Source organism: Cydia splendana, chromosome 16 (assembly GCF_910591565.1).
Source record: "Cydia splendana chromosome 16, ilCydSple1.2, whole genome shotgun sequence".
Lineage (NCBI taxonomy): Eukaryota > Metazoa > Arthropoda > Insecta > Lepidoptera > Tortricidae > Cydia > Cydia splendana.
The window spans coordinates 3492317-3519570 of record NC_085975.1 but is presented as its reverse complement, the minus strand read 5'-3'; the positions used below and the strand labels follow the sequence as shown (position 1 = coordinate 3519570).

The 27254-nt window shown below is 37.0% G+C and overlaps 1 protein-coding gene and 1 pseudogene across 1 annotated transcript in view; one reads left to right on the top strand and one right to left on the bottom strand.

Annotated features, from left to right (window-relative positions):
• LOC134797998 (atrial natriuretic peptide receptor 1) overlaps positions 1-27254 on the top strand; it is a 109683-nt gene that overhangs the window by 55962 nt on the left and 26467 nt on the right. The window contains exons 6-9 of the mRNA XM_063770333.1: positions 572-681; positions 4315-4503; positions 15668-15803; positions 22827-22918. Of these exons, the coding sequence (XP_063626403.1) occupies positions 572-681; positions 4315-4503; positions 15668-15803; positions 22827-22918 (527 nt within the window). The remainder of the gene's footprint in view (positions 1-571; positions 682-4314; positions 4504-15667; positions 15804-22826; positions 22919-27254) is intronic.
• On the bottom strand, positions 10195-11369 carry LOC134798001 (uncharacterized; annotated as a pseudogene).

Sequence of the window (27254 nt, the reverse complement as noted above, 5' to 3'; positions counted from 1 at the left end):
GGGCTTGGCAGTGGGTGATCTCTATTAGTGTGCAGCTTAAGAAAAACAACGAAATATTATCTTCACTGAGTATATTGATTAGTGAATGGCCAAAATATGTTCAAATAATTTTAATTATACATTGAGACAAAAACATCGATGCTTACGGTTCAGCTTTAGAAAGGGAAGAGGGCGAGTTGCCAGCATGCAAAACTTAAGTAACACATTATGAGCATACTCATTTTAATGATGCCATGTGTAAAAATTAACAGTTTTTACATACTTAATACTCCGTTGGATTAGTGACACAAAATTAGATTTAGCCTCCGACATAACCCAACGCCACTTCTCTCAGTCCTGCGCTACTTCGATCTCGCCAATTGTTGACTCTGAATTCACGCAGATTCACCTCCACATGTCGTTCCATCGATACCGGGAGCGTCCGACAGTCCGTCCGTCCATTCTTTCATGACGGCCTAGCCAACGGAGAACTAGTATGTGAGCTTTAGTTTCCCATATAATGTAAGATATTTTTGATAAAAGATTTTGTTAAAATTATAATTACATAGTACAATTCTTTCTTTGTTCTTAGTGGTGATCCTGAGCGTGCGCGGGCCGCTGGTGCGCGAGTTCCTGCTCGCAGCGCATGCGCTGGGCATGACACGGGGCGACTGGGCCTTCCTTGACGTGGAGATATTCCAGGTGGGGTACTTTTGTGTTTGTTTAAATTATATTTTGTACCCATAACCCATATGCAGTCCAGAGCAGCAGACTCATATCAGCTGCAGATATATGTGACCCCCCCTGCATAGAAATTTGTTTGCAGGGGGGTCAACTATCTCTATGTCCATACGCTAGTTTTGATGCTGACCGTACATTTGAGAGTAATAATTATAATAATATAATAATGTCAGTCTATATTTATACATCCCACTGCTGGGCACAGGCCTCCTCTGAACATTTGAGAGTAATTGGACTTAAGCTCGTCACCATTATCAGTCCGTAAGGAATGTCTTGCCTCAATCTTGTTTGTTTTTAGATTAATTGTCTTGCAATCCCTACCGACAGCATTCACTAGTTAACCAAGCAACTTTAGCACTTGTTGGTATAGGAATAAGACTGGGTTTAGATAGGGAATCAGGACTGCATAAAGCCTAGGTCACACAGATTAACGTAAGACCTTGCAAGTCGGTGAATTAATGCGACTGCATCTCGGAAACTGTTGTATTTGTTGTTCGAATGTGCGGGAGGTAATTGGATTAGATAAAAAGACAGTATAGCTGGTTTGTTACTGTACACCGTTGTATGGGGACCTTGCACTTTGAGACTATGCGCTGAAACTTGGCACAGTTGATTCGTAGCTGGCCTTGAGCAGATACAGACCGGGAGCCGTCGAGAGCCACCTCTCGTTTAGTGGGGGGGGGGGGAGGGGGAAAGTTCGACGCTGCCGCGCTTCACTTGGAGCAACATTTCTCTAAAACTATACCTATTAGGGCATGTAATATATCATTTTCGGATAAATTAAGGATGAGGAATCTAGTTTTGGAACAAAAACATTGCACTTTCTAACAAAAAAAAAGCATAAAGTAGAAAAGACTAAAAAACGTATTTTTGATATTTTCATAATTACCAATTTTTTTTAAGTGTAGCATGAATCTGAAAACAAAAAATACAATCGTAAAGCTACACTTATTACGTTTAAGAAAATACATAGTTTAATATACAAAACTGTTGATAAATGGGAGATAAAAAATAATATTAAGCGTGGGCTGCGTGGGTCAGAGTGATCTCAATACAAAATATTATGAATGTGGGAAAGTTATTTATAATTTGTTCTACAATCGTTTATTTTTCTTGTTTTTCGTAAATAACTCGTAAACGGTAGCCCACAGCAAAAAATTATCTTTTACGTAAATAATCTGTTTCAGATTTCTTATAAAATAAGTACTACTGTTTTTCGCTACCATCAATATTAAAAAAAATATTGAAGGGAGAAAATAAATACTTAGGTCCCCTTTTTTAGTCATTCGTAAATAACTCGTAAACGATGGCCAATAGCAAAAAAATTTTTAGTAAGTACATGAATAATTTACATAAAATTACCTACAAAAAAGGTCATTCAAACTTTTTCGCTAGGATCAATATTAAAAACGATATTAAAGAGAGAAAATAAATTCTAAGGTCCCCTTTTTAAATATTGATCCTAGCGAAAAAGTTTGAATAACCTTTTTTGTAGGAAATTTTATGCTAATTATTCATGTGTTAAGATTTTTTTTGCTATTAGCCATCCTTTACGAGTTATTTACGAATGACTAAAAAAGGGGACCTTAGTATTTATTTTCTCCCTTCAATATTTTTTTTTATATTGATCTTAGCGAAAAAAAGTAGCACTTATTTTATAAGAAATCTGAAACAGATTATTTACGTAACATATTTTTTTTTGCTGTGGGCTACCGTTTACGAGTTATTTACGAAAAACGAAAAAAATTAACGATTGTAGAACAAATTATAAGTAACTTTCCCACATTAATAATATTTTGTATTGAGATCACTCTGGCCCACGCTTAATATTATTTTTTATCTCCCATGTAACAACAGTTTTGTATAATAAACTATATATTTTCTTAAACTTAATAAGTGTAGCTTTACAACTATATTTTTTGTTTTCAGATTCCTACTACACTTTTAAAAAAAAATGGTAATTATGAAAAAATCCAAGATACGTTTTTTTGTCTTTTCTACTTTATGTTTTTTTTTGTTAGAAAGTGCATTGTTTTGGTTCCAAAAAAAAAAATTCTCATCCTTAATTTATCTTAAAATGATATATCACATGCCCTAATAGGTACAGTTTTAGAGAAATGTTGCTCCAAGTGAAGCGCGGCGGCGTCGAACTTCCCCCCCTCCCCCCACTAAATGAGACGTGGCTCTCGAGGTCTCCCGGTCTGTATCTGCTCATGACCAGCTAAGAATCAACTGTGCCAAGTTTCAGCGCATAGTCACAAAGTGTAAGGTGTCGTGCACTAACAAACTAGCTAGTAGGAGGAAACTTGAAGTGGGCTCAGAGCTCGAATATGTTTATTGTTTATTGTCATTTATTGCATACATGTACATTGATGCATAGAAATACATGATGTTAAATACAATGTTAGGAAGCGTACATGTTACCCTGTGAGGGTGTCACAATATGATTGTAGCTGTCTTACATTTACTTAAACACTTAATTTTTACTTAATTCTCTAATATCTATGCAAGAGCGATAGAGAGAAATAATATATAAACACTTAATTTTTACTTAATTCTCTAATATCTATGCAAGAGCGATAGAGAGAAATATATCGAAATTTCGATTTACTCTCTGAGCTGTATTTCCGGAGGACTTGAGTTTATCTTCCTGGTACAAGCGATTGTTGTATACAGTTTCTAAAGACTAAACTCGAAAACTTTTGTGAGTTTTGAGAACTTTGTAGGTAAGTACCCAAATATCAGGCAGATGTTTAAAATTTGAATGCCGGGCGAAATAAACCTTTGTGTGTGTGTCAAAGGAACATCACTTATTTGCTTTTCTCAAATATTCTTCATTCGAGATAACAAAGACCGAAAATTTTAGCAAGTATTTGGTGAGATGGGTTTTGTTTATCTTTCGGGGTTTTAGGGTTTTAAATTCATTCACTTATTTCAATCCTCTTGCCGATGAACAAATATTTCAGGCACACATTTTATTATTCAATTTACTACGGTGATCCTTACTTAACTCCTTTTTGGTGAAATTAAATCTACACATACAATAAAACAGTGGAGATACGAAATTTATTTTTGTGTCAATTTGATTTTTCATTTGTTACTTTGTGCTCGAACTCTTGCTATATTTCTTCTGCCTTATTTTTGAGGTCCAAATACGACGCACACAGGACCGTCTTAAGCTATGCTGGGGCCCTTGGGCACATAAGAATTTGGGGCCCTTTGGGAAAGTAAAGAAAGCTAATTAAACTAACATTTTTTTTACTATGACTTCTATTTATTATGGGTAATCAAATATACTGGTACTGTCTGTCCTTCGGGGCCCCCTATAGTCGCCCTGGGCACGGGCCCCGTGTGCCCTTATGGTAAAGACGGTACTGCACGCACATATAATCTGCCTATTAAATCCGTTTATCTCTTAAAAAATGCGTCAAGTTACTCTGCCCTTCGGCACCAAAATATCAGTCGTCATATTTAATCCGCGGCGCGTCATCGTGAACCGTTGTCGGACTGTGAAGGTTGATTCTGAGCTGCAGCCGCGCGCGTCAGTTGACGTATTTAGCGGTCGAAGGGTTAACACTTTAATTTTTTTTAAAGGGAGGCTACTGGGACGAAACGGGCTGGGCAGCCGGAGACGACCGTGACGCCGCCGCGCGCGCCGCCTACGAAGCATTACTACGAGTGTCGCTCAAGTTACCGACGGGCGACCGCTTCGACGAGTTCGCGGATGCCGTGAGAGCGAGGGCCAAAATGCACTATAACTACACTTTCTCGGATGGGGAGGAGGTATGTACACAAACGTAATATTGTAACAGAAGGACGAGGGTATTCAGTAGGGGACAGGGTGTACCATTCGAGGCATCACTTCGAGTATGACTGAAGCTACCGACGCCGGAGTTCACGGACGCCGTCAGAGCGAGGGCTAGAAACTATAACTACATTTTCTCGGATGGGGAGGAGGTAGGTATGTATACAAGCTATCTTCCAGGTATCCTGAGGAGTTCTCAGTCCTCCCGAGGACAGAGGATTTCAGATGTTTCTTTGGTATCTTTCACGATAACAACGGTCAAATGGGTCAGTGATTTCCCACGTCCTCTTGTTCCATACACGTGGCCGACAACAATCAGCTTTTCTAATCTATTTGGGTCTCGTCTGGTCACGTACTCGAAGTTCTGAAACATCCGAGAAGCAATACGATAAGCGATACTGGACTTTCAATATGCCGGCATATGTTGACACAGTCATGACTATGGCAAGTCGGCCAGAGGATTAGTAATATCTTCTGCCAATATGTGTACAAACATTTACATTATAATAGAAGAAGCGGAATACAGAGAGTTCGGTGAAAATGACAAAAAATTGGTCTTGGCGGCTCATTTTTTATCAAACAGTAAGTTCTGCGAGCGATACTGCAAATCCGTATCCTCGATTAGTTAAGATCAGTCGAGATGCCTAGCTCAGTTGGTAGCAGGGATCGGACTGGTATTCCGAAAGGTCGCAACTTCGACTCTTGCCGAAGGCAGTGAATTTTTTCCATATTTTGTTAATATAAAAATTCGGTGTCTAGTTGACACTTTACGCAAATCGAAGTACGGGGACTTGAGACCAAAACTGCTAAAGTTATCAACGGACGATCGCTTCTATGAGTTCACAGGCTGGTGCTGTACGAGCAAGGAATCGAATTTACTAGATATACAGGGTGACCTTAGCCATTGGACAAACCCTGAAATCCCACGTATAATGTAGTAAATAAAGGTAGTGGACCCCGCAGTAATTCCTCAGCCAGAAAAAACTTTACAGTATGATAAAGTATCAATAAATAATAAGTATTGTATAAATATCCAAAGAATAATAATAATAGAATTAAAGTAAATACCTAAAGTCTCAAATCGTTAATATCTTTTTACAGAAAAATGCTCCGTTCAAACTTTCTTCACCGGACATATTCATGTAACGTATTGCAACAATATATGAAATATCCAAAAAAATATCCCAGCAGAAATACCAATATTAATAAAATATAATTTTTTGGTGTGTCTTGGACCGGAAAAGTGCTCAGTCTAATTTTTTCACTGGAATGCCAGCTTATTGCCGTTTTATACCTACAAAATGAAAATCCAAAAAAATTACCATGTAACTATACTATTTTCAGAAATTGCCTTTTTAATCGCTGTGGAAAATTTCTCTATCCATTTTATTTATTGAATTAAGTTCACAGTTTTCTTTCCATTCATCTATAAAAACATCCAAAAAAAATACGAGCGCATTAAAAACGAAACATAACGGGAACAGTGTGTAGGGAGCGGAGTACAAGCGGGGTGCGTGAGCGGTACCGGCCGCCGCCCGCGCCTCGCCCTATACTACCCGGCGGTGGCGGCTTGCTGCTTTTCTATACTAAAAAACGTAATTCAAGACCAAAAAAACTTACTACAATGTTGCCACTGCTGCAATAATTTTTTTGTAAAATATACTTGGTCAAGCAAATGTAGTGTAAAGAATCACACACTAGTGACAACGACAACTCCCTTCTTATGGCTCCTCTACAGCTCTACACGATGGGCCAGCGCCGGCCACTCTAAGGGACGCATTTAAGCGTTAGAGGGAGCAAGTGATATTGCTATCTCATTCTACCGCATGGCTGCGTCCCTTGGAGTGGCCGGCGCTGGCCCATCGTGTAGAGGAGCCATTAAGTGCAGGCTGCGGGTCACGCGGTCGGGTCGTACTAGAAGCACAAGGACGCTAATCTGCACTAAACTGCTAAAGGAAGACGGTACATTATTGCGTAACCGCGGGATGGATTTATCTTCGCTTCCAAAATTTCGGTGTCCTGGATGATATTTCTTTTGGATATTTTGGATTTAAGTGTATACGTGACTACTCAGTATATATTTAAAAAGAAATCAGGCTGAGAAATTTTCCACTCTCAGTTTTTAATAGTTCTAAAATACATAAATTTGGGTATGCATTTTTTTTGGATTTTCTTACCCTCTACGCTAAATTATATTCTAAGATCATATAAGAAGAAAAAATTGACAGAGCAATTTTCCGATGAAAATGAGCACCAAAAAAAGGAATTATCATAAAAAAATATTCTCATGTTTGACAAAAGTTTTTGATTTTTTTCTAGTATCACATGCTGATACAAATAACTTATTTGGTAAAATAATTTTGGACGGAGGAATTACTCGGTTCAATATATAAACAGATTTGTATTTTTACGTATAAAAACCTAACTTAGGAGTGTTTTTTTTTTTGGATATTTCATATGTTAGTTTCGGCTCATACTATACAATAACCAAGCAAAATTTCATCGACTGAGGAATTAATGCATGGGTCTCCATACAACATCTTGCTTCGTTTACTCCACTAGTAGGGTTACTTCTCAGAAATGAGTCGCCTAACTTCAAACTCGGGTAAATCCATCTGGCAGATTATGCGATTTTGGTATTAAGAAAAGGTAATAGGGTAGAGATTTGCTGAGAGGGTCGAATGGATTTACCCGAGTTTGAAGTTAAGCGACACAAATGCTCTAACGGTAATATTGTTTTAATTAGAACAAAAAATAAAAAAAAAATTATCAAACAAAAGTTATTTCCAATAATCGACAACAAAAAGAAACATAGGTAGTGTATTAATCATTGGCAGTGCTTTTTGACAATTTGTTTGAAAATGTGCGGCAATGATGACATAAACGGACGGACCGGTTTGTAGTATGAATATAGAGGTCACTTTTATCGCCATTATGACATCCATCACTTTCGGACACGTGTCATAGGGTCAGTTGCACCAAACTGTTCGTATCGTTAAAGAGTTCGCTAAATTTTTATGTATGGAAAGTTTCATAGTAAAGTGCCGGGGGGCGCCGGCTGACGTTGATCAGTCTGTCAAATGTGGTTGGTGCAACTGGCTCTAAGTGTTTTCTGTCACCTTCGAGTGACAAATGTTGTATCTTCAATATCTTATCTTCTATATTTTTATTTATGACCGTTTAGTCATAAATAAAAATGATAATCAAAACGGTCGAAGAAGGAAACCCTGTATTTGTATCGATTGTTTGACTCAATAAAAGTCTAATTATATTTAAAATTGCGCTCATATGTAAAATGTACCTACAGATCATTTTTCTATGTCAATGTTAAAATTGCTACATATTTGGGCATGTTATAAAAACAGCTGCTTTGTTTAGTTTAACTCACATCCTTCAATTCATTTTCTTTCTTACTACGGTAAGGTCGTTACCCGATACCCCATAATATATTTATAGAATTCGATATTGGCACCCTTATCCATAAAACATAGACTCAAGATCTAATTCATTGGGTATATAAATCAGTTATCTATAATAATATGGCTGGTGGCTACGGTGAAACCACAATAACATTCCGTATCTGTATAATAGGCCTGTTAGTAACCTTTATAATTCATACCTTCGCAAAATCAATTGCGACTTAATTCCAATTTCCTAAAGTCGATATTACAAAGAAACATTCTCCGCTGATACCTACGATGTTATAAAATGTTCTAGGCCGAAAATTGTTTACCAAGAAACTATTGTATGCTATTAACTAAAACTATTAACCCTCTAGTAAATAAACGTATAAAGATTGAAGGGATAACTTAAAGTAAATTTTATCATCGCTATTTTCTTAGGATAAGCGTATTGTCAATGTTTTTGATCTTAATTATACCTTGTTACTTAAATAAGTTTTGAAAATGAACGATCTTTCTACTTTCATGTTTTAGAAAGTTAGCACTTTCTATTTCACGTTCAAATCTCATTTTTCATGTTTTTAATCATGTCTGTGGAGAATCCTTAAATATATAATATGGAATAGAATAAATATACTTATATGCCAAATATTGATTTGTCTAACTTGAGAATTACTGATTCTCCATCTAAGAACTGTCTAGGTATCTATATCTTCTAAATCCTGGTAAAAGGAGAAACGCGAATATTTTTGAGACAAAATCAGAATGAATAATCTATTTTTTCGAGCATTCAGTAATTTTGTGTAAGTACCTACTCTTTTCAGTTCGGTACAACTGGTGCAAGTATCTACAAAATTACAATTAAATATCCAACGCAGTTAATAGGGAGTATTACTGCAATGTTCTGCCGCCAGAGTGCAGCACTAATTTGTTTAGTAAACCATAGAGTAACTTATACATACTATACGCCTTAAACAGTTTTCTGACAAGTTTTTACTACGACATTGATGCATCAAAGCGGTTTGTTTACAGGTGGCCTACCGCGAAACGCGAAAATCGAAATTTCGTTATCTGCCTCTCTATCGATCGAATAAGCAAGAGTAATAGAGAGGCAGAAACCGAACTTTCGATTGCCGTGTTTCACGGTAGGCCATGTGATTGAGTTAGTGACGCCTTCTACGTTCGTCGAGTTTTGCGTAAAATTCTCTATTTTGTCTTTCTACAATTAAGCTTGTAGTTTGTTTTAACCCAACTTTAATCCCAAATTAATCTTAGATGCTCTCAGATAGGTTTAAGGGGCATAAATCTTGCGTACAATTTTTGGTATTAGGACAAAAGGGATTAAGTCAGGTCAGCCCATCACTGGGGTGGTTGTTACCTATTTCCAGCCTCGATTTTATCTAAGGCTTATATATTATCTAAGGATTATAATGCCTAGTTTTATTCCCTGGCCACATGTTAGGGCTAAACCCTTATTCATTAGGATTTAGGGATAGTCCGATAAGTCTACCGTAAAGACGTGCACCTAATGAAATAGACTTAGCTTTCATCGAGATAGTTATTTCGGCTTTCTGTAGATCGTTGTTATAAAAAAAAACAAATTTTAAATGGCACCGAAAATATCTATACTCAAGAGCAATAAAAACGGGTAACGGGTCACTTTGTATATAAATGTAAAGTATATTATACCTCGTATATTACTCAGGTTTACGAAGTGTATTGTTATAATTGTAAATAAGAATAAGAATAAGAATAATATTTATTTCTTTAACATTATCCAAAATTATAACATTCATAATACACTTAAATAGAACTTAACTAATGTAAATATACAAATATGTTTTTAAAAAAGTAAACAGTGATGTTTACTTAACATTAAATATAAAATCTTCTATGCAAGCAATATTTGTATCTGGCTCGAACATATTTTACATCAATACCTAAACTAAGTATATAATACTTGTATCTTAGGTATTTCGTGTTAGTAGGCCAATTTAGAGTAACTTATTGGGCAAAAACAATAAAGATTATATTAGTACGTGACAAAAACGTATGTAGGTAGGTACTTAAATAACTTTGTAGGTCAAGCAATGAGCAAGACAACTAAATGCTAACCTAAGTATAATATTATTTATAACAAACAATAGGTAGGTAAAGTGAGTGGACTATGTTAATACAAATGGCAACTGGTGACATAACTATTTTTATGGAAAGAGTGACTTAATTATACTACGAGTATTTTTGATAGCTCTTGCTATACATAGCGCTCTAGGCACCCTCATAGTCTATAGAACTTAAATATCTAGTTTGCGCATTTTTCCTCGCTGGGCACTGCTCGTCTCCGGTTTTATGGTTGGACGGTTTCTTAAAGCGCTGACATGTAGCACATTTGATAGGCTCACTCCTTGTACACTCCTTGATGCTGTGCCCTGATGATCCGCAATGTCCACATGTGGGCTCTGTATCTCTGCAGAACTTAGCCGAATGCCCATATTGCTGACAGAAATATAATAGCATAAGGTCAGAAGAGTAAAGTCTCGTACAGGGCAGGAAGACCAATTTATATATACACGCTGTTGTTGTATAAGCATTCTTCTGAGTTCGGCCGTACATTCCAAAATATAGTTGCAGGTAGAGCTGTCCTTCTTGCCTGATTTGTGACTGAGTTTGACTGAGTTCATAAATACCTCTCTGGAGAAATTAGGTTGCAGGTCTAATATGTTCTGTTCGAATATACAGTCAAACACATCTTTTTCGGGCATGTTTGTCGGTATCCCCAGCAGGATTATCTTGGGTCTCCGTTTGGCAGTGTCTTCTAGTTTAAGTCCTGATTGTTGGAGCTGTTGGGACGCTTTGAGCTTTTCGAGGTCGTCCTTTCTATCTGTGCTAATTATGACACCACCATTTTTCGTCTTCCTCATACCGCGAACATGTAGTTTAAGGACTTCGGGCTTGATTAGGTTTTGGACCAGTTTTTTAGTATCCTCACTGGATTTCTCCTTATCGGCGGGGTAAATTGCGATGCTACTGGTTTTGGTGGGCACAACAGTGGACGTTTTTCCGGTTCTGACCATATCGGCGAAGGATTGGTTTACTTCGGTAGTTTTGGGTGCTGCTTGTAGGTACTGCTTAAGTTCATGAAGTTGGGTGCTATAGTCTCTTTGCTGGGTTAAGTTCTTCACTTTAGCATGACACAGTAAATAATTCATCTTGGCCGACTGGTATTGAACGGCTAGCTGCGAGACTCCACCCATGACGCTCTTTGTTAGGTTGTTAATCCTCAATTTTTGGTCCGTGTTCAATTTACCTTCACTCGAAATTGTGCAAATTTCATTGAGGCGCATTTCAATTTGGGTCAACCATCCTTGAATTTCAGCTGTTGACACCGTATCTGGCATGTCCGATGGTGCTGACGCTACAGGTGATCCTTGGGCAGTTTCCATGTCTACAGTATTTTTTTCTGAAGGCGGTGGGGTCCGTAAAGTCCGTGAACTTCTATTAAAGGCGTCTTGACCACTCATCGCGGCGTTGAAAAATTGTACTCATTTCCAACAATCAGTATAACTCACGCAATAGTTCACAGTGAGTGAAAAGTGCTGACACTGATTTGGCACAGTTACACTTTTATTGTTATGAATAATTATTAAATAAAGAATTCAAAAATAGCAGTTGACACGACCGCCTTTAACGGCTGTCGAGGAAATACACCGACACATTTATGATGACATAATTATGAGCGATGTAAGATATTGAAGATATAACATTTGTCACTCGGTGACATAAAGCACTTAGACACATGTCCGAAAGTGATGGATGTCATTAGTTATTACTGGCGATAAAGTGACCTCTATATTCATCATACTAAAAACTATATAAAGTAAATCTATATTTGTGACCTCTTATACAGTAATGGATCTAATACCCATGCTAAGCAAAGAACAAGTAGGTTAATCAAATGTATGAATTGCTTGCCAACAATTCAAGTTATTGTATGTATGTATTTACACATAATAACAGAGACATCTGAGATCAACTAAAAAAATAAGATGAGTATCTATGCGACCCAAAGGAACAAATCTGGATCGAAGGACCAAAAAAGGGTTAGAATTCAGCCTGTCTGTTACCGCTTTACAGTTGAACTAAATTGGTTCGTTCTTATATATATTGGTGATATATTTGTGAGCCTTGACCGCTTCGATATATCTAAGAGCTGTTTCCCTCTGACGTCAAGTTTTTGGCGGGTACGGTTTTTTGCAGGATTCCGTTTTCTGTAGTATGCATGCAGGATCCCGCAAACAGAATCCTCGTGTGAAAGTTCTATATTAGCACCTATCTATACTACTAAAACGGGATCCTGCAAAAAACCGTACCCGCAAAAAACTGGACGTCACTGGGAAAGGGGGGTAAGAGCTCTTTCCCAAGGACGTCCAGTTTTTTGCGGGTATGGTTTTCTGCAGGAGCAGGAATATAGTAACGTTCACATAAGCGTTCTGTTTGCGGGATACCTACTGCACGCATACTACAGAAAACGGGATCCTGCAGAAAACCGTACCCGCAAAAAACTCTACGTCATTGCGAAAGAGCTCTCTCTAATGGCGACTGTACCGTTTTACCCTCAGTTTACCCTTGTATTATCTTTTTTGGTTTCGGAACTTCGGGTTGCGTTTTCGTGAACCGGGATTATCGTGTCATATTTCAGGCGCCTAATAAATAACGAAAGCGCTTTAAATAGTTCGGTTTGGGTTAAAACGATGTTATATACCGGGTGTGGCCTGTAACACGAGCAAAGAATTAAAACATAGATTGTACTCCTCAAACCGTGACACTTTTGTTCAACAACTTTTAAAAATTATGAAGTATTTAGACTCCCTATTTTTCATACAAAATAAATATTATCTTCAATGGACGCCATCGCCACGCCATATCATTGTGATTGACGTTGCTTGTCACGCCTTAAACATAACAAAATTCGCAATACATTGCGTCTTAGAATAAACTTTAAAGTGGATTAAAAATCAAACCACAAGTTATTTTTAAAAATAGCTGAACAAATGTTGGTCAGTATGAGGAGTACAGCCTACAGTTTAATTTTTTGCTCATGTTACAGGCCACACCCGGTATATCTGAACCAGAGTTGACATTACGCACACATATCATGTAAAGCTCGGGACACACTTATCCCACGTACGCAAAGTAGGTATGCAATGCATTATGACATCTGAACCCTGAAATTTGTATGCTTAGAAACATACTTGTCATAATGCATTGCATACGTTGCGTACGTGGGATAAGTGTGTCCCTGCCTTAATGGTAGCGGAGTTTTCAAATTAGTGTTATTTTTTTAGTGTAGGTAGAAAGCAAATTCAACAGCCAAATTAAAGATAGACCAAAAAGTTTCTTCGTGGTAACTACTTGGCCTAAACATCTTGCACTTCAGTAACGTTTAGTCATTCGCTCGTTCACTATGTTTTTACAATTAGTACTCCATACGTATAAGTACGTAGCTTCTTATGTAATCATTCACATGAACTCTCCTGCCGTTACCTATAAAATCTAATCAGAATTTCATATACCTAAATGTTATTGTATATATTAGTGATCGCCTTTACAAAAACAACTCTAACGAACTGTTCAAGAATCACAACATAGGTACAGAGACAGAATTTTTGTAGATTCACAGCTACAGAGATTTAGAAGGGTAAAAAAGTTTGTAGATATATTTACAATCACATACAGACATGTAGTCTCCGAGGGAAAAAAATGTTTGTACATTTTGTAGCCTCTACATACCCTGATAGGCCCCGTGCATGATCTAGAGGGGGCAGCATAGGAACCGTCAGATTTTTGGCGCGAGGTGTAAATGTGTCGTTTATGCTTCCGATGTAGCCCAGGAAACGTACCGACGAGAACGGTAGGTGGTAGCACTTGCTTTGGCAATGTACCTACATGTGAACATATGTTTCCGATTCAGGCCACAAGATGGCAGACTCTCCAACGCGCACGGCCCCTATATAATTTGCGTAACGTGCTTCCACGTGTCTAGATAAAAGTACTAATTATTAATATGTACAGTCACCACTCGGGATTGTTATGCGATTTAGGGTTCTTGTGGAATTGAAAATTCTATAGCGTAAGTATTGAACAACCAATTTAGATAGGACCCTAAATGGCGCAACAATCGCGGAGCGTGATGGTACTAACAGCAACATTCTTGAACTAATCATTGGTGGACTAATTCTCTTGAATATTATGATTACTTATTATGTCTCTGGAATAAGGTTTACGAACTCTCAGTCAATAGTTTTGACGATGGTAATATGACAACAAATAAATTCTAGAAAGCACGTAACACACTCCAAATCACTCATTTTTAGGCTTCCGTACCCAAAGGGTAAAAACGGGACCCTATTACTAAGACTTCACTGTCCGTCTGTCTGTCACCAGGCTGTATCTCATGAACCGTGATAGCTAGGAAGTAGGCGGCAACAAATACTAAAAACAGAATAAAATAAATATTTAAGTGGGGCTCCCATACAACAATCGTGTTTTATTTGCCGCTTTTTGCGTAATCGTACGGAACCCTTCGTGCGCGAGTCCGACTCGCACGTAGCCGGTTTTCGTTTACGTATTAATGTTATCGGCATTCACTCGCAGAATCTGCTGAAGATTTTCTTCTGCGTTTTATTACGACAGACTGACGGCTCTCTGGGGGTGCATTTATTATTAGCGTAGCCGAAAATCATTTCTACATGACTAGATTTTTCTTTTTAAATTGAGGGAATAAGAAATTACCTATAGGTTTCTTAGGTGATGAATAAGTGGGTTGTTTTTAGGGTTCCGTACCCAAAGGGTAAAACGGGACCCTATTACTAAGACTTCGCTGTCCGTCCGTCCGTCCGTCCGTCCGTCCGTCTGTCACCAGGCTGTATCTCACGAACCGTGATAGCTAGACAGTTGAAATTTTCACAGATGATGTATTTCTGTTGCCGCTATAACAACAAATACTAAAAACAGAATAAAATAAAGATTTAAATGGGGCTCCCATACAACAAACGTGATTTTTGACCAAAGTTAAGCAACGTCGGGAGTGGTCAGTACTTGGATGGGTGACCGTTTTTTTTTTTTGCTTTTTTTTCGTTTTTTTTTTTGCATTATGGTACGGAACCCTTCGTGCGCGAGTCCGACTCGCACTTGCCCGGTTTTTTGTAATCGCTAAACTATATAATGCACGTGCAAGAACATATTGATCACTACACTACCTAATGTAGAGGTATCTGTCATCGAAATCTCATCATCAAACAACATCAAAGCCTTATACCTAATGATAATTTTAAATCTCCTGTACCTAACTGTGGCTGTGTCACCTTCACCAGTAACGACACAATTTCGTAAAAAAAATTACCTCGAAAATATACTTAGGGGGTAAACTTATTCTTTTTTGCATAACCAAAATTAAATGATCATAAATCACGTTTAATCGAATTTCTGCAACCTTTGGAGATTTTACAGCCCCTTTTAGATTAAACACCCTGTATCTTGCAGCGAGTCCCATAAAACATACGGTTCTTTTATATAGACAAAAGTACACTCACCTGTAATAATATGTTACACAACGAAAGTCGCAAAAATATCTGACACGATCTTATTTGTAGAGGCATAAGAGCACGTCACATATTTTTGGGGCATTCCAAGAGTAACATATTATTTGCCGGTGACTGTACTTAACTTGAGATAATTTCAGGTAAACTTCTTCATTGGAGCGTTCTACGACGGAGTGTACCTTCTTGGCATGGCGCTGAACGAGACCTTGACTGAGGGCGGAGATATCCGGGACGGCCAGAACATCACCAACCGGATGTGGGGCCGGGACTTTCTTGGTAAATAACCAGCACCAGTATACTTAATGTCACATCAGTAGGTACACGATCATCAGCTCTCGAGTTCCAAGAAATTAAGGGAGCACAGCTTGCGCTTGGTGCACGGTGCTCTCCGCTTTCCCAGCTTGAAAAGGCATGACGCTGAACGAGACCTTGACTGAGGGCGGAGATATCCGGGACGGCCAGAACATCACCAACCGAATGTGGGGCCGGGACTTTTTAGGTAAGCGACCGTACTACACATACACAATACAAGAGCGAGATAGGTGCAACAACACATAGGTGCAATTTTACATGTAAAATGTTACGCCCAGGGACAGGAACCGGTTACCTTAACCGGGGTTTTTCATAGGGTTATTTTAGAGGTGTTTATAAAAACCCCTACCATAACGGTAACCGCTTAATAAGGTAACACTTTGATTCGGTAACCGTATCAGATCGAGTTAACCTCTGTTACCGGTAACCGAAATAAAAACCCAGTCTATTCAGTTACCTCATTATGAGGTTTTTGACCAGTTCAAACGATTGTAATCTTTACGCACACTTAAATTCAACTTATTATTGAATAACCGAGGTTGGCATGGGCGGTCTATGAAGCCTCCAGCACAAACAAGTTTTTTTGCCTTTCCTTTGTTTATCTTTATACCTACCTGTGTGGTGTGTTCTTATTATAAATCCTTTATAAATATTATTATATTATAACTAAAATGTACAAGCATCAGCATCCTTGGTACAATGCCTCAAGGGCCTATTTTAGATTTAAGCTAGTTATTAATTTCGTTTAGTAGTACCACTGTATATATATTGTATGTAAATAAATGTTTTAAATGATAAAAAAAAAAAAAAAAAAAAAAATTAAATAAATTAAATAAATTAAATAAATTAAATAAATTAAATAAATTAAATAAATTAAATAAATTAAATAAATTAAATAAATTAAATAAATTAAATAAATTAAATAAATTAAATAAATTAAATAAATTAAATAAATTAAATAAATTAAATAAATTAAATAAATTAAATAAATTAAATAAATTAAATAAATTAAATAAATTAAATAAATTAAATAAATTAAATAAATTAAATAAATTAAATAAATTAAATAAATTAAATAAATTAAATAAATTAAATAAATTAAATAAATTAAATAAAATAATAAAATAAAATAAAATAATAAAATAAAATAAAATAATTAAATTAAATAAATTAAACAAATATAACAAATTAAACTAATTAAATAAATATAGTTCTTAAGACTTTTAGGTCTTTAAATTTAAAGAAAACAGAAGATCTTTGGGGCCTGTCTGTCAAAGTATTAGATTCCATTATTGAGTCAATTACACCATACTTAGCTGAGATTTTCAACAGATGCATTGATGCTGGAATTTTTCCAGATATTATGAAACATAGCAAAATTATCCCTCTGTTTAAATCAGGAACAAGAACAGATCCCACGAACTTTAGACCGATTTCAATACTACCGGCATTAAGCAAAGTGTTCGAGAAACTTATTGTAATTCAACTATTGTCACATTTCAACAGAAACAAACTGCTTGATAGCAATCAATTTGGTTTCACCAAAGGTCGATCAACTACTGACGCCGGTGCGGTACTTCTAAAACACATCTTTGATGCCTGGGAAAAAGCTCAAGATGCTGTTGGAATTTTCTGTGATCTGTCAAAGGCATTTGATTGCGTTGATCACGAAAATTTAAAGAGAAAATTAAGCCGCTATGGGATAAAAGCTAGTGCCCTTGACCTGGTCTCATCGTACCTTTCGGATAGAACTCAGCGAGTAGTTATTAATGGAACTCAATCGGCGGGGTCCCCGGTAGCCCTCGGAGTGCCTCAAGGTTCAATTCTTGGTCCCTTCCTGTTTTTGGTATACATTAATGACTTACCAAAAGTTGTGCAAGATAGACATGATATAGTGTTATTTGCAGATGACACTTCCCTTATATTTAAAGTGGACAGAAAGGAAAATAGCTTCGAGAGCATTAATGACGCGCTATCAACCATAGTAAACTGGTTTACGGCAAACAATTTGCTTTTGAACGCCAAGAAAACCAAATGCATCAAGTTTACGCTACCTAACGTCAAGCAGGTAAATAACAGCAAGATTAAAATAAAAGGTGATACGCTGGAATTTGAGGATCGAACTGTTTTCCTGGGAGTCACTCTAGACTCCAAACTGCAATGGCATGCACATATAGGCACTCTAGCCGGAAAACTTAGTTCAGCAGCCTATGCAGTGAGGAGAATCAAACAGCTAACAAACGTAGAGACGGCCAGGCTGGTATACTTTAGTTACTTCCATAGTGTTATGTCTTATGGAATTCTGTTGTGGGGAAAAGCGGCAGATATTCAGACAATATTTGTGCTGCAAAAACGAGCTGTACGTTCCATCTATAGACTGGGCGCTCGAGTATCCCTAAGAGAGAAATTCAAAGAAGTTAACATTCTTACCGTTGCATCTCAATACATACTAGAGAATATTATGTATGTTCGGAAAAACATCCACGAATTCAAGGTTAACAGTGATATCCATAACTATAACACTAGAAACAAACATAAGCTTGCTGTGCCCGCCCACCGCCTCCGTAAGGTTAGTACGTCTTTCGTCGGGAACTGTACACGTTTTTATAACAAAGTCCCCACTGATGTAGTGAATTTACCACTTCACAAATTTAAGTCGCACATTAAGCGCTCCTTGTTAAGTAAGGCGTACTACACTGTAAATGATTTTATAAACGATAGAGATGCCTTTAAGCAGGTAGCTTAATTTCATTAGTATAATAAGAGCTAAATAAATATTGTTTTTTTTTACATTGTGAATTAAATATGCTAGTGTCCAGTAGAATTGACACATGAGACAATGATGTTCTCGCTTGATTAAATTGTTTAATTTAATTTTAGTTTTGGACACTTGGAGACCTTATACATCTCTAAGTATTTATTTATTTATTTTATTTTTATTTTTGATTGTACATACCTATATTTTTAATGTTTCTGACACTTAGAGACCTTTACATCTCTAAGTCAACTTAGGCTAGTAATTATGTGAAGCTATACTGTCTTTTTATGTAACATACGAGCACAAAATGCCGTGTCTTACTGTTACATGTTATTACTATTTTAATATTATTATAGGCCGGAAGCTTGAACATGTCATGCTCGCTTAAAAGTCTTTACTTACGGTGGCGTCGTTGATCGGGTCGCCACTTTCCCGAATGAAGGTTGAGGGAGGCGATGGCTGAGATACGCGTCATACTCGTGAACGGGTGCTGTTTGTGGAGACTGGTCTGTTTAAGCTAACACAAGCTATTATACTTAGTAACTTTATTTTTATTAATTAATTACAGTGAGACGCCTCATTATGCTCTCGTATGTTTCTTTTCTCTTAATGAATGTATTAATTATACAGGATATTGACTCTTGGAGACCCTATACATCTCTAAGGATAACTTGATAAACTATATAATCTTATAGTTCTGACACCTAGAGACATTTACACCTCTAAATATTATAGATTTTTTTTTTGTGTTTTGTATCTGTATTTTTTATGTAATTCGACATTAAGAGACCATATACATCTCTTAGTAATTGTAATACGTTAGATTGAATTGTTAGTTTTATTTTATAAAATTGTTGATGTTATTATTTTTGCTTATATGTAAATTCAATGATGACGTGTAAAAGTGCCCTTGTGGCCTATTTGCTGAATAAATGTTGATGTTTGTTTGATGAATAGTGAATAGAATCAGGCGTTACTTTGCGGAAATCCATACTAATTAAAACCAAAATATTATTTTGCTAATCCGCGAAAAGATAACGTGCTAGTCAATCAGTGCTAACCCGTTATACTTACTTGCGTATTTTTACATGCAATTAATATTCCCACCCTGCGCCAATTCAACTTACCTACATGTATGCTCCAACTTGTAGATGAGGTGATCCATTTAATCAACTTATCAAGGCTTGGCTAAGCCTGACAGCGTCTTAACCCATTCAGCGCTAATCACGACAACGTTGTCGTTTTGCCTCTACGAAGCATTTTCGCTACATACCGGGAAAACCAAATGGGCTACGATGTAGCGCTACGACCGTAGCTCAGCGGTGAATGTGTTAAGGTAGACGAGGATATTGAGCCATCAGCAACTTTATAAATATTATAGATTTTTTTTGTGTTTTTGTATCTGTATTTTTTTTATTTATATTAATATTATAGGTTTTTGAATCGAAAACTTCTTTAGCGGCGCTGAGCACTTTTTGATGTGGGGAAAAAATGATAAACTCGAGATAGCGTAAGGCGTAACGCGTAAGGCGTCTCTCCTCTCTTTCTACCGCACGGCGAAAATGTATGCCTGAGCCTGCTGTTTCATGTAGGCGGCGCAGGTCGCTTTCGTGACTTTATGTCATGTGTGACGGACAATGTTATTCACCAAAGAACTTTAGTCATAACGTATCATAATCAGGTCAATTATTTAAAACTGGAGTTTTATATTAAGCAATAAAGCTCTAATGTTCTAATCTTGTACGGGCTGAAATACGAGGATCTCACAGTTACATTCTAACTTTATATCACTCCAATATAATTCAATAAAGCTACATCTTGATGAAATCGCTAATAAAAGTGAACTCTAGTACTGGTGAATAAAACTCAAAATATCATGACCAAATATATATAGATGCGAGGTCTGCAAGATAACTTTACAATTTCATTTTCGAATTTTAAACAATTGACGCTACAAATTTAAGCTCACTGGCCAGCAATTTCGGAACTAAAGTTTTTCAATAGAAAGGAGGATGGGTCAATTATACATAGTGCTGCAGACATTTTGGACTAGTCATTGAGTTTTCACTTCTGTCGGCACTCCCGGAGTGCAACCCGTTGTTTTTTTTATGTACTTAATCGACATTAAGAGACCATATACATCTCTAAGTAATTGTAATACGTTAGTTTGAATTGTTAACTAGTCGTATTTTATAAAATTGTTGATGTATGTATTGATATTATTTTTGCTTGTAGGTAAGTTCAACGTTGAAGTGTAAAAGTGCCCTTGTGGCCTATTTGCTGAATAAATGTTGAAGTTTGAAGTTTATAACGATAATCGCCCAATATTATAACGCTCAGAGCGTAGAGCAGCTTGCCTTGAGAGGTTTGAAAGTGGCGAAGCATTTATTAGCGCTGTGTTTGAATTACGGCACTGATTTTAACGACAAAATCGAGTCCGTTCAAAATTTTCAAGCCAATCTGGAAGTTTGAAACAAGTTTTGTTGACTCAAGTAACAATTTGAATTTTAAACTCCGGTGGAACTTTCGTCTATTTTCTGAAATTTTCCTGTTAGAAATATTATTTAGGTCATTGACAGAATCTGCGGGCAGGTGATTGACATCAGTCTATTCTAATTAAATAAATTGTTATGGTTTTGATACACAGTATCGTACAGAAACTCGCCACTCCTCCGCGCGGTATCGCTGCTCAATGCACTCCTGAGATCAGCACCAGAGTGTGATTAGTTTTCGTGGAGATGGGCGAATGTGTGCCGGGAGTGTCTGAGGTTTTGTGAGATGATGCATGAACGGCTTTCCAGCACTTGCATTCGACTTTTAATGATTACCTACCTGTATTTTACTTTATATATATTAATTGTATTTATAATACGTAATTAGTCTAATTATGCGGTGTATTGGCATATGCTGTCCGTGTAAATGTATTTAAATAATAAATAAAATAAATAAATACAACCTTGACGATCGTCTAGCCCCCTTATTCATAAACGCACTACAAGCCTCAATTAGCTAATAATCGTTTGTCTTTTATCTGTCATGTTTACAAGTTTTTATGTATTTGTAAGAAAGGGATAAAACATAATTTAACTAAATCAGGTCCGGAAAGTTTTATGAATAAGGGGGTAGGTGATTGTCGCGTATTTCACTTCATTTCGCATGTACCAATCAGCAAGGGTGATCTTCAGGGTTTTATCAAAACAAGGTTAAATCCGTAAGAAATTGTTAATTCAATCGGGCTCGTGACCAGGGCCGTCTTAAACTATGCTGGGGCCCCTGGGCACATAAGAATTTGGGGCCCTTTTAGAAAGTAATGAAAGCTAATTAAACTAACATTTTTCTACTACGATCTTCTATTTATTATGGGTAATCAAATATACTGTTACTGTCTGTCCTTCGGGGTCCCCTGAGGATGGGGGCCCTGGGCACGGGCCCCATGTGCCCTTATGGTAAAGACGGTATTGCTCATGACATGATTGATTGTTCCGTACCCAAAGGGTCAAAATTACTAAGACTCCACTGTCCGGCTGTCTCTGTCCATCACCAGGCATGAACCGTGATATCTAGACAGTTGAAATTTTCACAGATGATGTATTTCTGTTGCCGCTATAACAACAGAAACTAAATACCAAAAACAGAATATAATAAATATTTAAGTGGGGCTCCCATACAACAAACGTGATTTTTTTGCCGTTTTTTTTCGTAATGGTACGGAACCCTTCGTGCCCGAGTCCGACTCGCACTTCGCCGGGTTTTTTTTATAAGGACATGATAGAGGAAACGTCACTTTATACTGTTCGATAGAGAGACAGACGCTTTATCCTGTCAACCTGTCATTACTAAGTTGATATTTGGGTTCATTTATTGTTCACTGATTCAACAAACTGAACAGGCAAGCAGGGATTGCCTTTAAAATAACAGGATAAGGGATGTATTGATGGTCAATTAAGGGTCTCCCCAGATATATCGACGCGCATTCGGCAAAAGCCGATAGGAAAAAGCTTTATGTCCACGCAATAAGAGCGAAAAAGCCGTCGACGCGTCGGCAGGCGCCGGCCGATGCGAGCCGAGCCGAACGACGACTTTTTCGCTCTTATTGCGTGGACATAAAGCTTTTTCCTATCGGCTTTTGCCGAATGCGCGTCGATATATCTGGGGAGACCCTAAGCCAATTAACGGAGGATTATTGTTGTGTATAATTATTGTTTGTATTTAAATATTTTTGTTTGTAGGTATAACGGGTCACGTGCGAATCGACGCGGTGGGAGACCGCGATGCTGACTACGCTATCTTAGATTTGGATCCTGTCACTGGAAAATTTGAGGTTAGTGCACCGTTGAAAATGTTGACCAATACAATAAATATATACATAAACATATCACTGTTTCCGAATTTAAACTGTTGTGAGACATAGGTACTAACATTGAATAATTTTACGGTTTAGACTCACTTGTTTTTAGTCACACGCCAACAGTAACATGTCGCGCGAGTGACTAAAAACAAGTGAGTCTAAACCGTAAAATTATTCAATATCCAGGGATATTGAATAATCTTTTCGGGGGCTAAAACGTGCCAGTGATTAATTAAATTAAATATCAATTCAAGTATTATAAATATCAATAGCAAGCGTTACTAAATCATAATAATAATTGTCTTATTCTTGAAGTAAACAATATTAATCAAAATGACAGATTACTTAAAATAAATGATTAATAGCTAATTAAAGGCTTGTAGTTGTAGCGCGCTTATGAATACTGCCATTAGAATTTACTTCTCCATCATTCTTCATTTACCTTTACACGAGCAATTCTTGTACATTTATATATATATATTTCGGGGATCTCAGAAACGGCTCTAACGATTTCAATGAAATTTGCTTTAAGGGGGTTTTCGGGGGCGAAAAATGGATCTAGCGAGGCCTTATCACTGGGAAAACGCGCATTTTAGATAAGATAAAGATAAAAAATAATTTATTCAAGTAGGCATATTACAATGCGTTTATGAACGTCAAATAAAGCTATACCGGCTCCAACCCTACACCTCTGCCTCGAGAAGATTTTAATCCCCCCTCAATTGGAGGAGGGTATCCCAATATGCGACCGGCAACAAACTCGGCGGGACACATCTTTTCAAAACATTATTACATCTTATAATTAACATGCATTACGAGGAAATAAGAAAAATACAATTTAAATTACTATAGAATTCATGCAATTATACTCAGCAGGTATATAACTTTATAAAACTTTGATAAAATTTAAAAATAAAAAACATGTACATGAAATCATACAAATACGTAGCTCTTTCAGAAAACATATCAAATTCTTACAAAAGGAAAAGAAAATAAAGTCAATAAAAGAAATGAGAATACATATTACATGAATCTGACTGATTGTTATGAGATGCCTTCATAAAATTTGATGTGCTTTCTTACCTGAGCTGAGTCACCTATCTACACATAATATAATGCTTTTAATTGCTACTTGTTCTTATTATAGTTTCTGGTTTGGGCCATGCATGTTTGTCCGTCAAGTAGTCCTCGACTCTGTAATAAGCCTTCAACATGAATGACTTTTTAAAGTAATTCTTAAGAGCTGGAAAGGGTAATCTTAAAGCATCCTCAGGTAACTTGTTATAACAATAAATGCATTGCCCAACGAATGACTTTTGTATTTTACGAACACGAAACTTTCTGATAGCAAGCTTATTTATGGACATCAGAATTCTTAGTGAAGGAGTCTAGATTCTTAACAACATAAATAATACTATCATATATGTATTGGGAAGCTACAGTTAAAATACTAATTTATTTGAAAAGTTCTCTTAATGATTCACGCTCTTTTGTAAGACAAATAGTCTGTATGTCAGCTGCTTTGCCCCAAACGAGAATACCATATGACATTACACTATGAAAATAACTATAATAAACAAGGCGAGCTGTTTCAACATTAGTCCATTGTCTAATTCTCCTCACGGCGTAAGCGGCCGAACTTAATTTGTTTGCTAGAGTTTTTATATGTTTTCCGAGTAAAGCTAGGTCTCCCAGATATTTACAACAGAACTCTTTGATCATACGGAACAGATGGTTATCTACAACTGTATTTAACGCAGTGAATGATAGAATATTAAATTTATGACTAGACAAGTGACTGACCTACTTTAGCCGACGCAGAGTTTCGTTTGCAAACAATAGACGTCCGACGCAGCGCTCAGGTAGAAATTAAACAATTGATTGTTTCAGTTAAGTTAAATACGGGATGCTTGGGGCTAACAGGCCAATTCCAACGTACCTACACTCAGACAGACATCAGAATGATAATTGAATCATGTTATTTATAGTCTGTATCTTTAGGTATTTAAATAAAAGTAAACAAGCAGTTTGTAAAGTTATAACATTTATTGGTTAACCAACCAAATACAAAACCGCCTGGATCTGTCACTGACCGACCTAACTTTGACCTACATTATTTGATCGTGTAATGTTTTCATCTACCCTCAACTGGCCTAAGGAGCCATTTGAGGGTAGATTTTGTTTACTTTTATTTAAATACCTAAAGATACAGAGTAGTTATCGTACGTCTCGCCCGCGCCAATACATGTACGGACAAGTACTAGCGAATTGCTCTGCTACTGAGCCTACCGGGAAACACGAAAATCGAAATTTCGTTATCAGCCTCTCTATCGCTTGAATATACAAGAATAAATAAATAAATAAATATAAGGGGACATCTTACACAGATCAACCTAGCCCCAAACTAAGCAAAGCTTGTACTATGGGTGCTAGGCGACGATATACATACTTATATAGATAAATACATACATATATACATAGAAAACACCTATGACTCGGGAACAAATATTAGTGTTCATCACACAAATAAATGCCCTTACTGGGATTCGAACCCAGGACCATCGGCTTCGCAGGCAGGGTCACTATCCACTAGGCCAGACCGGTCGTCGAAATGATAGAGAAGCCCATAGCGAAATTTCGATTTTCGTGTTTCGCGGTTGCTCCTGAACTCCTTGATTCTGAATATAGCGGTTATTAATAGTTAGATAAAGGCCATTCATCCACCTTTTCATTGAACTAAAAATCTTTACAGAAAACGGAAAATGTTGAAAAGTAAGAATCGCCGGAGCGAAATAATTACAAAGGTTTTTTTAGCCTATGGAACTGTCACTTTTGAGAAGTATCCTGGGGATACTTTTTGAGCATTTTGTCAAAATATGCTTAAAAGGTTTTCTTTGTACTCGTCATAGTCGTCATAAAGTAAAATTAAAAAGTTGACTACAGTGGCGTTTTTGGAATTTCTTGGTGAATGAGGTACTTTTTAGGATTCCGTACTGTAAGACCATACAACTATAGCCCAAAGCTTTCAAGAAAATCAAGATTTTAAAACTGTGGAGTGTGGCACGTGGTTGTTTAATGCGATAAACGCATGCGATAATGGAATGTATGAAAAAAGACAATGAGCTTACGGCGTAAAACATTATAGTGTCATTAGATTATCCAATCTAAAGGGGCCCACTGATTAACAGTCCGCCGGACGGTATCGGCCTGTCAGTTAGAACAAAATTTTGACAGTTCCGAACAACTGACAGGCCGATACAGTCCGGCGGACTGTTAATCAGTGGGCCCCTTAAAATGTAATTTTTCCTACAGTCCGCCGGGCCCCTTAAGTATCTATTCAAAAACATTCGTAGACGGATTGAATGACGCAAGATACTTTTAAACAGAAATAAATAATAATGCCAATATTAATTTTTTATTTCACGATTATCAAATAATAAAATAAAACAAAAAGTTACCAAATGAAAAAAGAGTGACAGGGGTAAAATTACATTTAAATTTCTACAGATTTACCACTGTGAATGGCATCAGTGTTATGAATTTAACCGTAATAAAGGCAGTAAGACAGGATGACAGTTCTTTGATTGTTTTTTTTTAAATTGTTGCACAATTTTATGACTTGGGCTTGTTTATTATGTTTTAAAAACAAATGAAATATTTAGTACCTGCAAAAAGTATCTAAATCGGTTAGGTGTTTCAGCTGTGAAAAGGTAGGTGACAGACAGACTTTATAACACTGGGATTATCGCGATAATCCACGGCGTTTCCCGACGTTTCCCGTTAGTGTGGCCCCGGCATTAGAGCTTTGATGTTGTTATGATACGACCTTGACACGACTCGCAGTGCATCTCGCGCGCACCGATCATCACGAGCGTTCATATGATATCAATATCAAATATTTATCAGATTGGAATATTTATCAGAATACCGCTCTTGAGGTTAAGTTTGCTACGAAGCCGTAGCTCGCTACGTCGTAGGATCTGCTACGTAAAGTGATTCATTTCGAAAGGATCTATCTATAATTAAGACAAGTGCGAGTCGGACTCGCCCACCGAGAGTTCCGCACTTTTGATTAGTATCTATTTGTTGTTATAGCGGCAACAGAAATACATCACCTGTGATGTGTCAACTGTCTAGCTATCACGGTTCATGAGATACAACCTGGTGACAGACAGACGAACAGACAGACGAACAGACAGACGGACAGACGGACATTGGGGTCATAGTAACAGGGTCCCGATTTTACCCTTTGGATACGGACCCTAAAAAACCGGGCAAGTGCGAGTCGGACTCGCGCACGAAGGGTTCC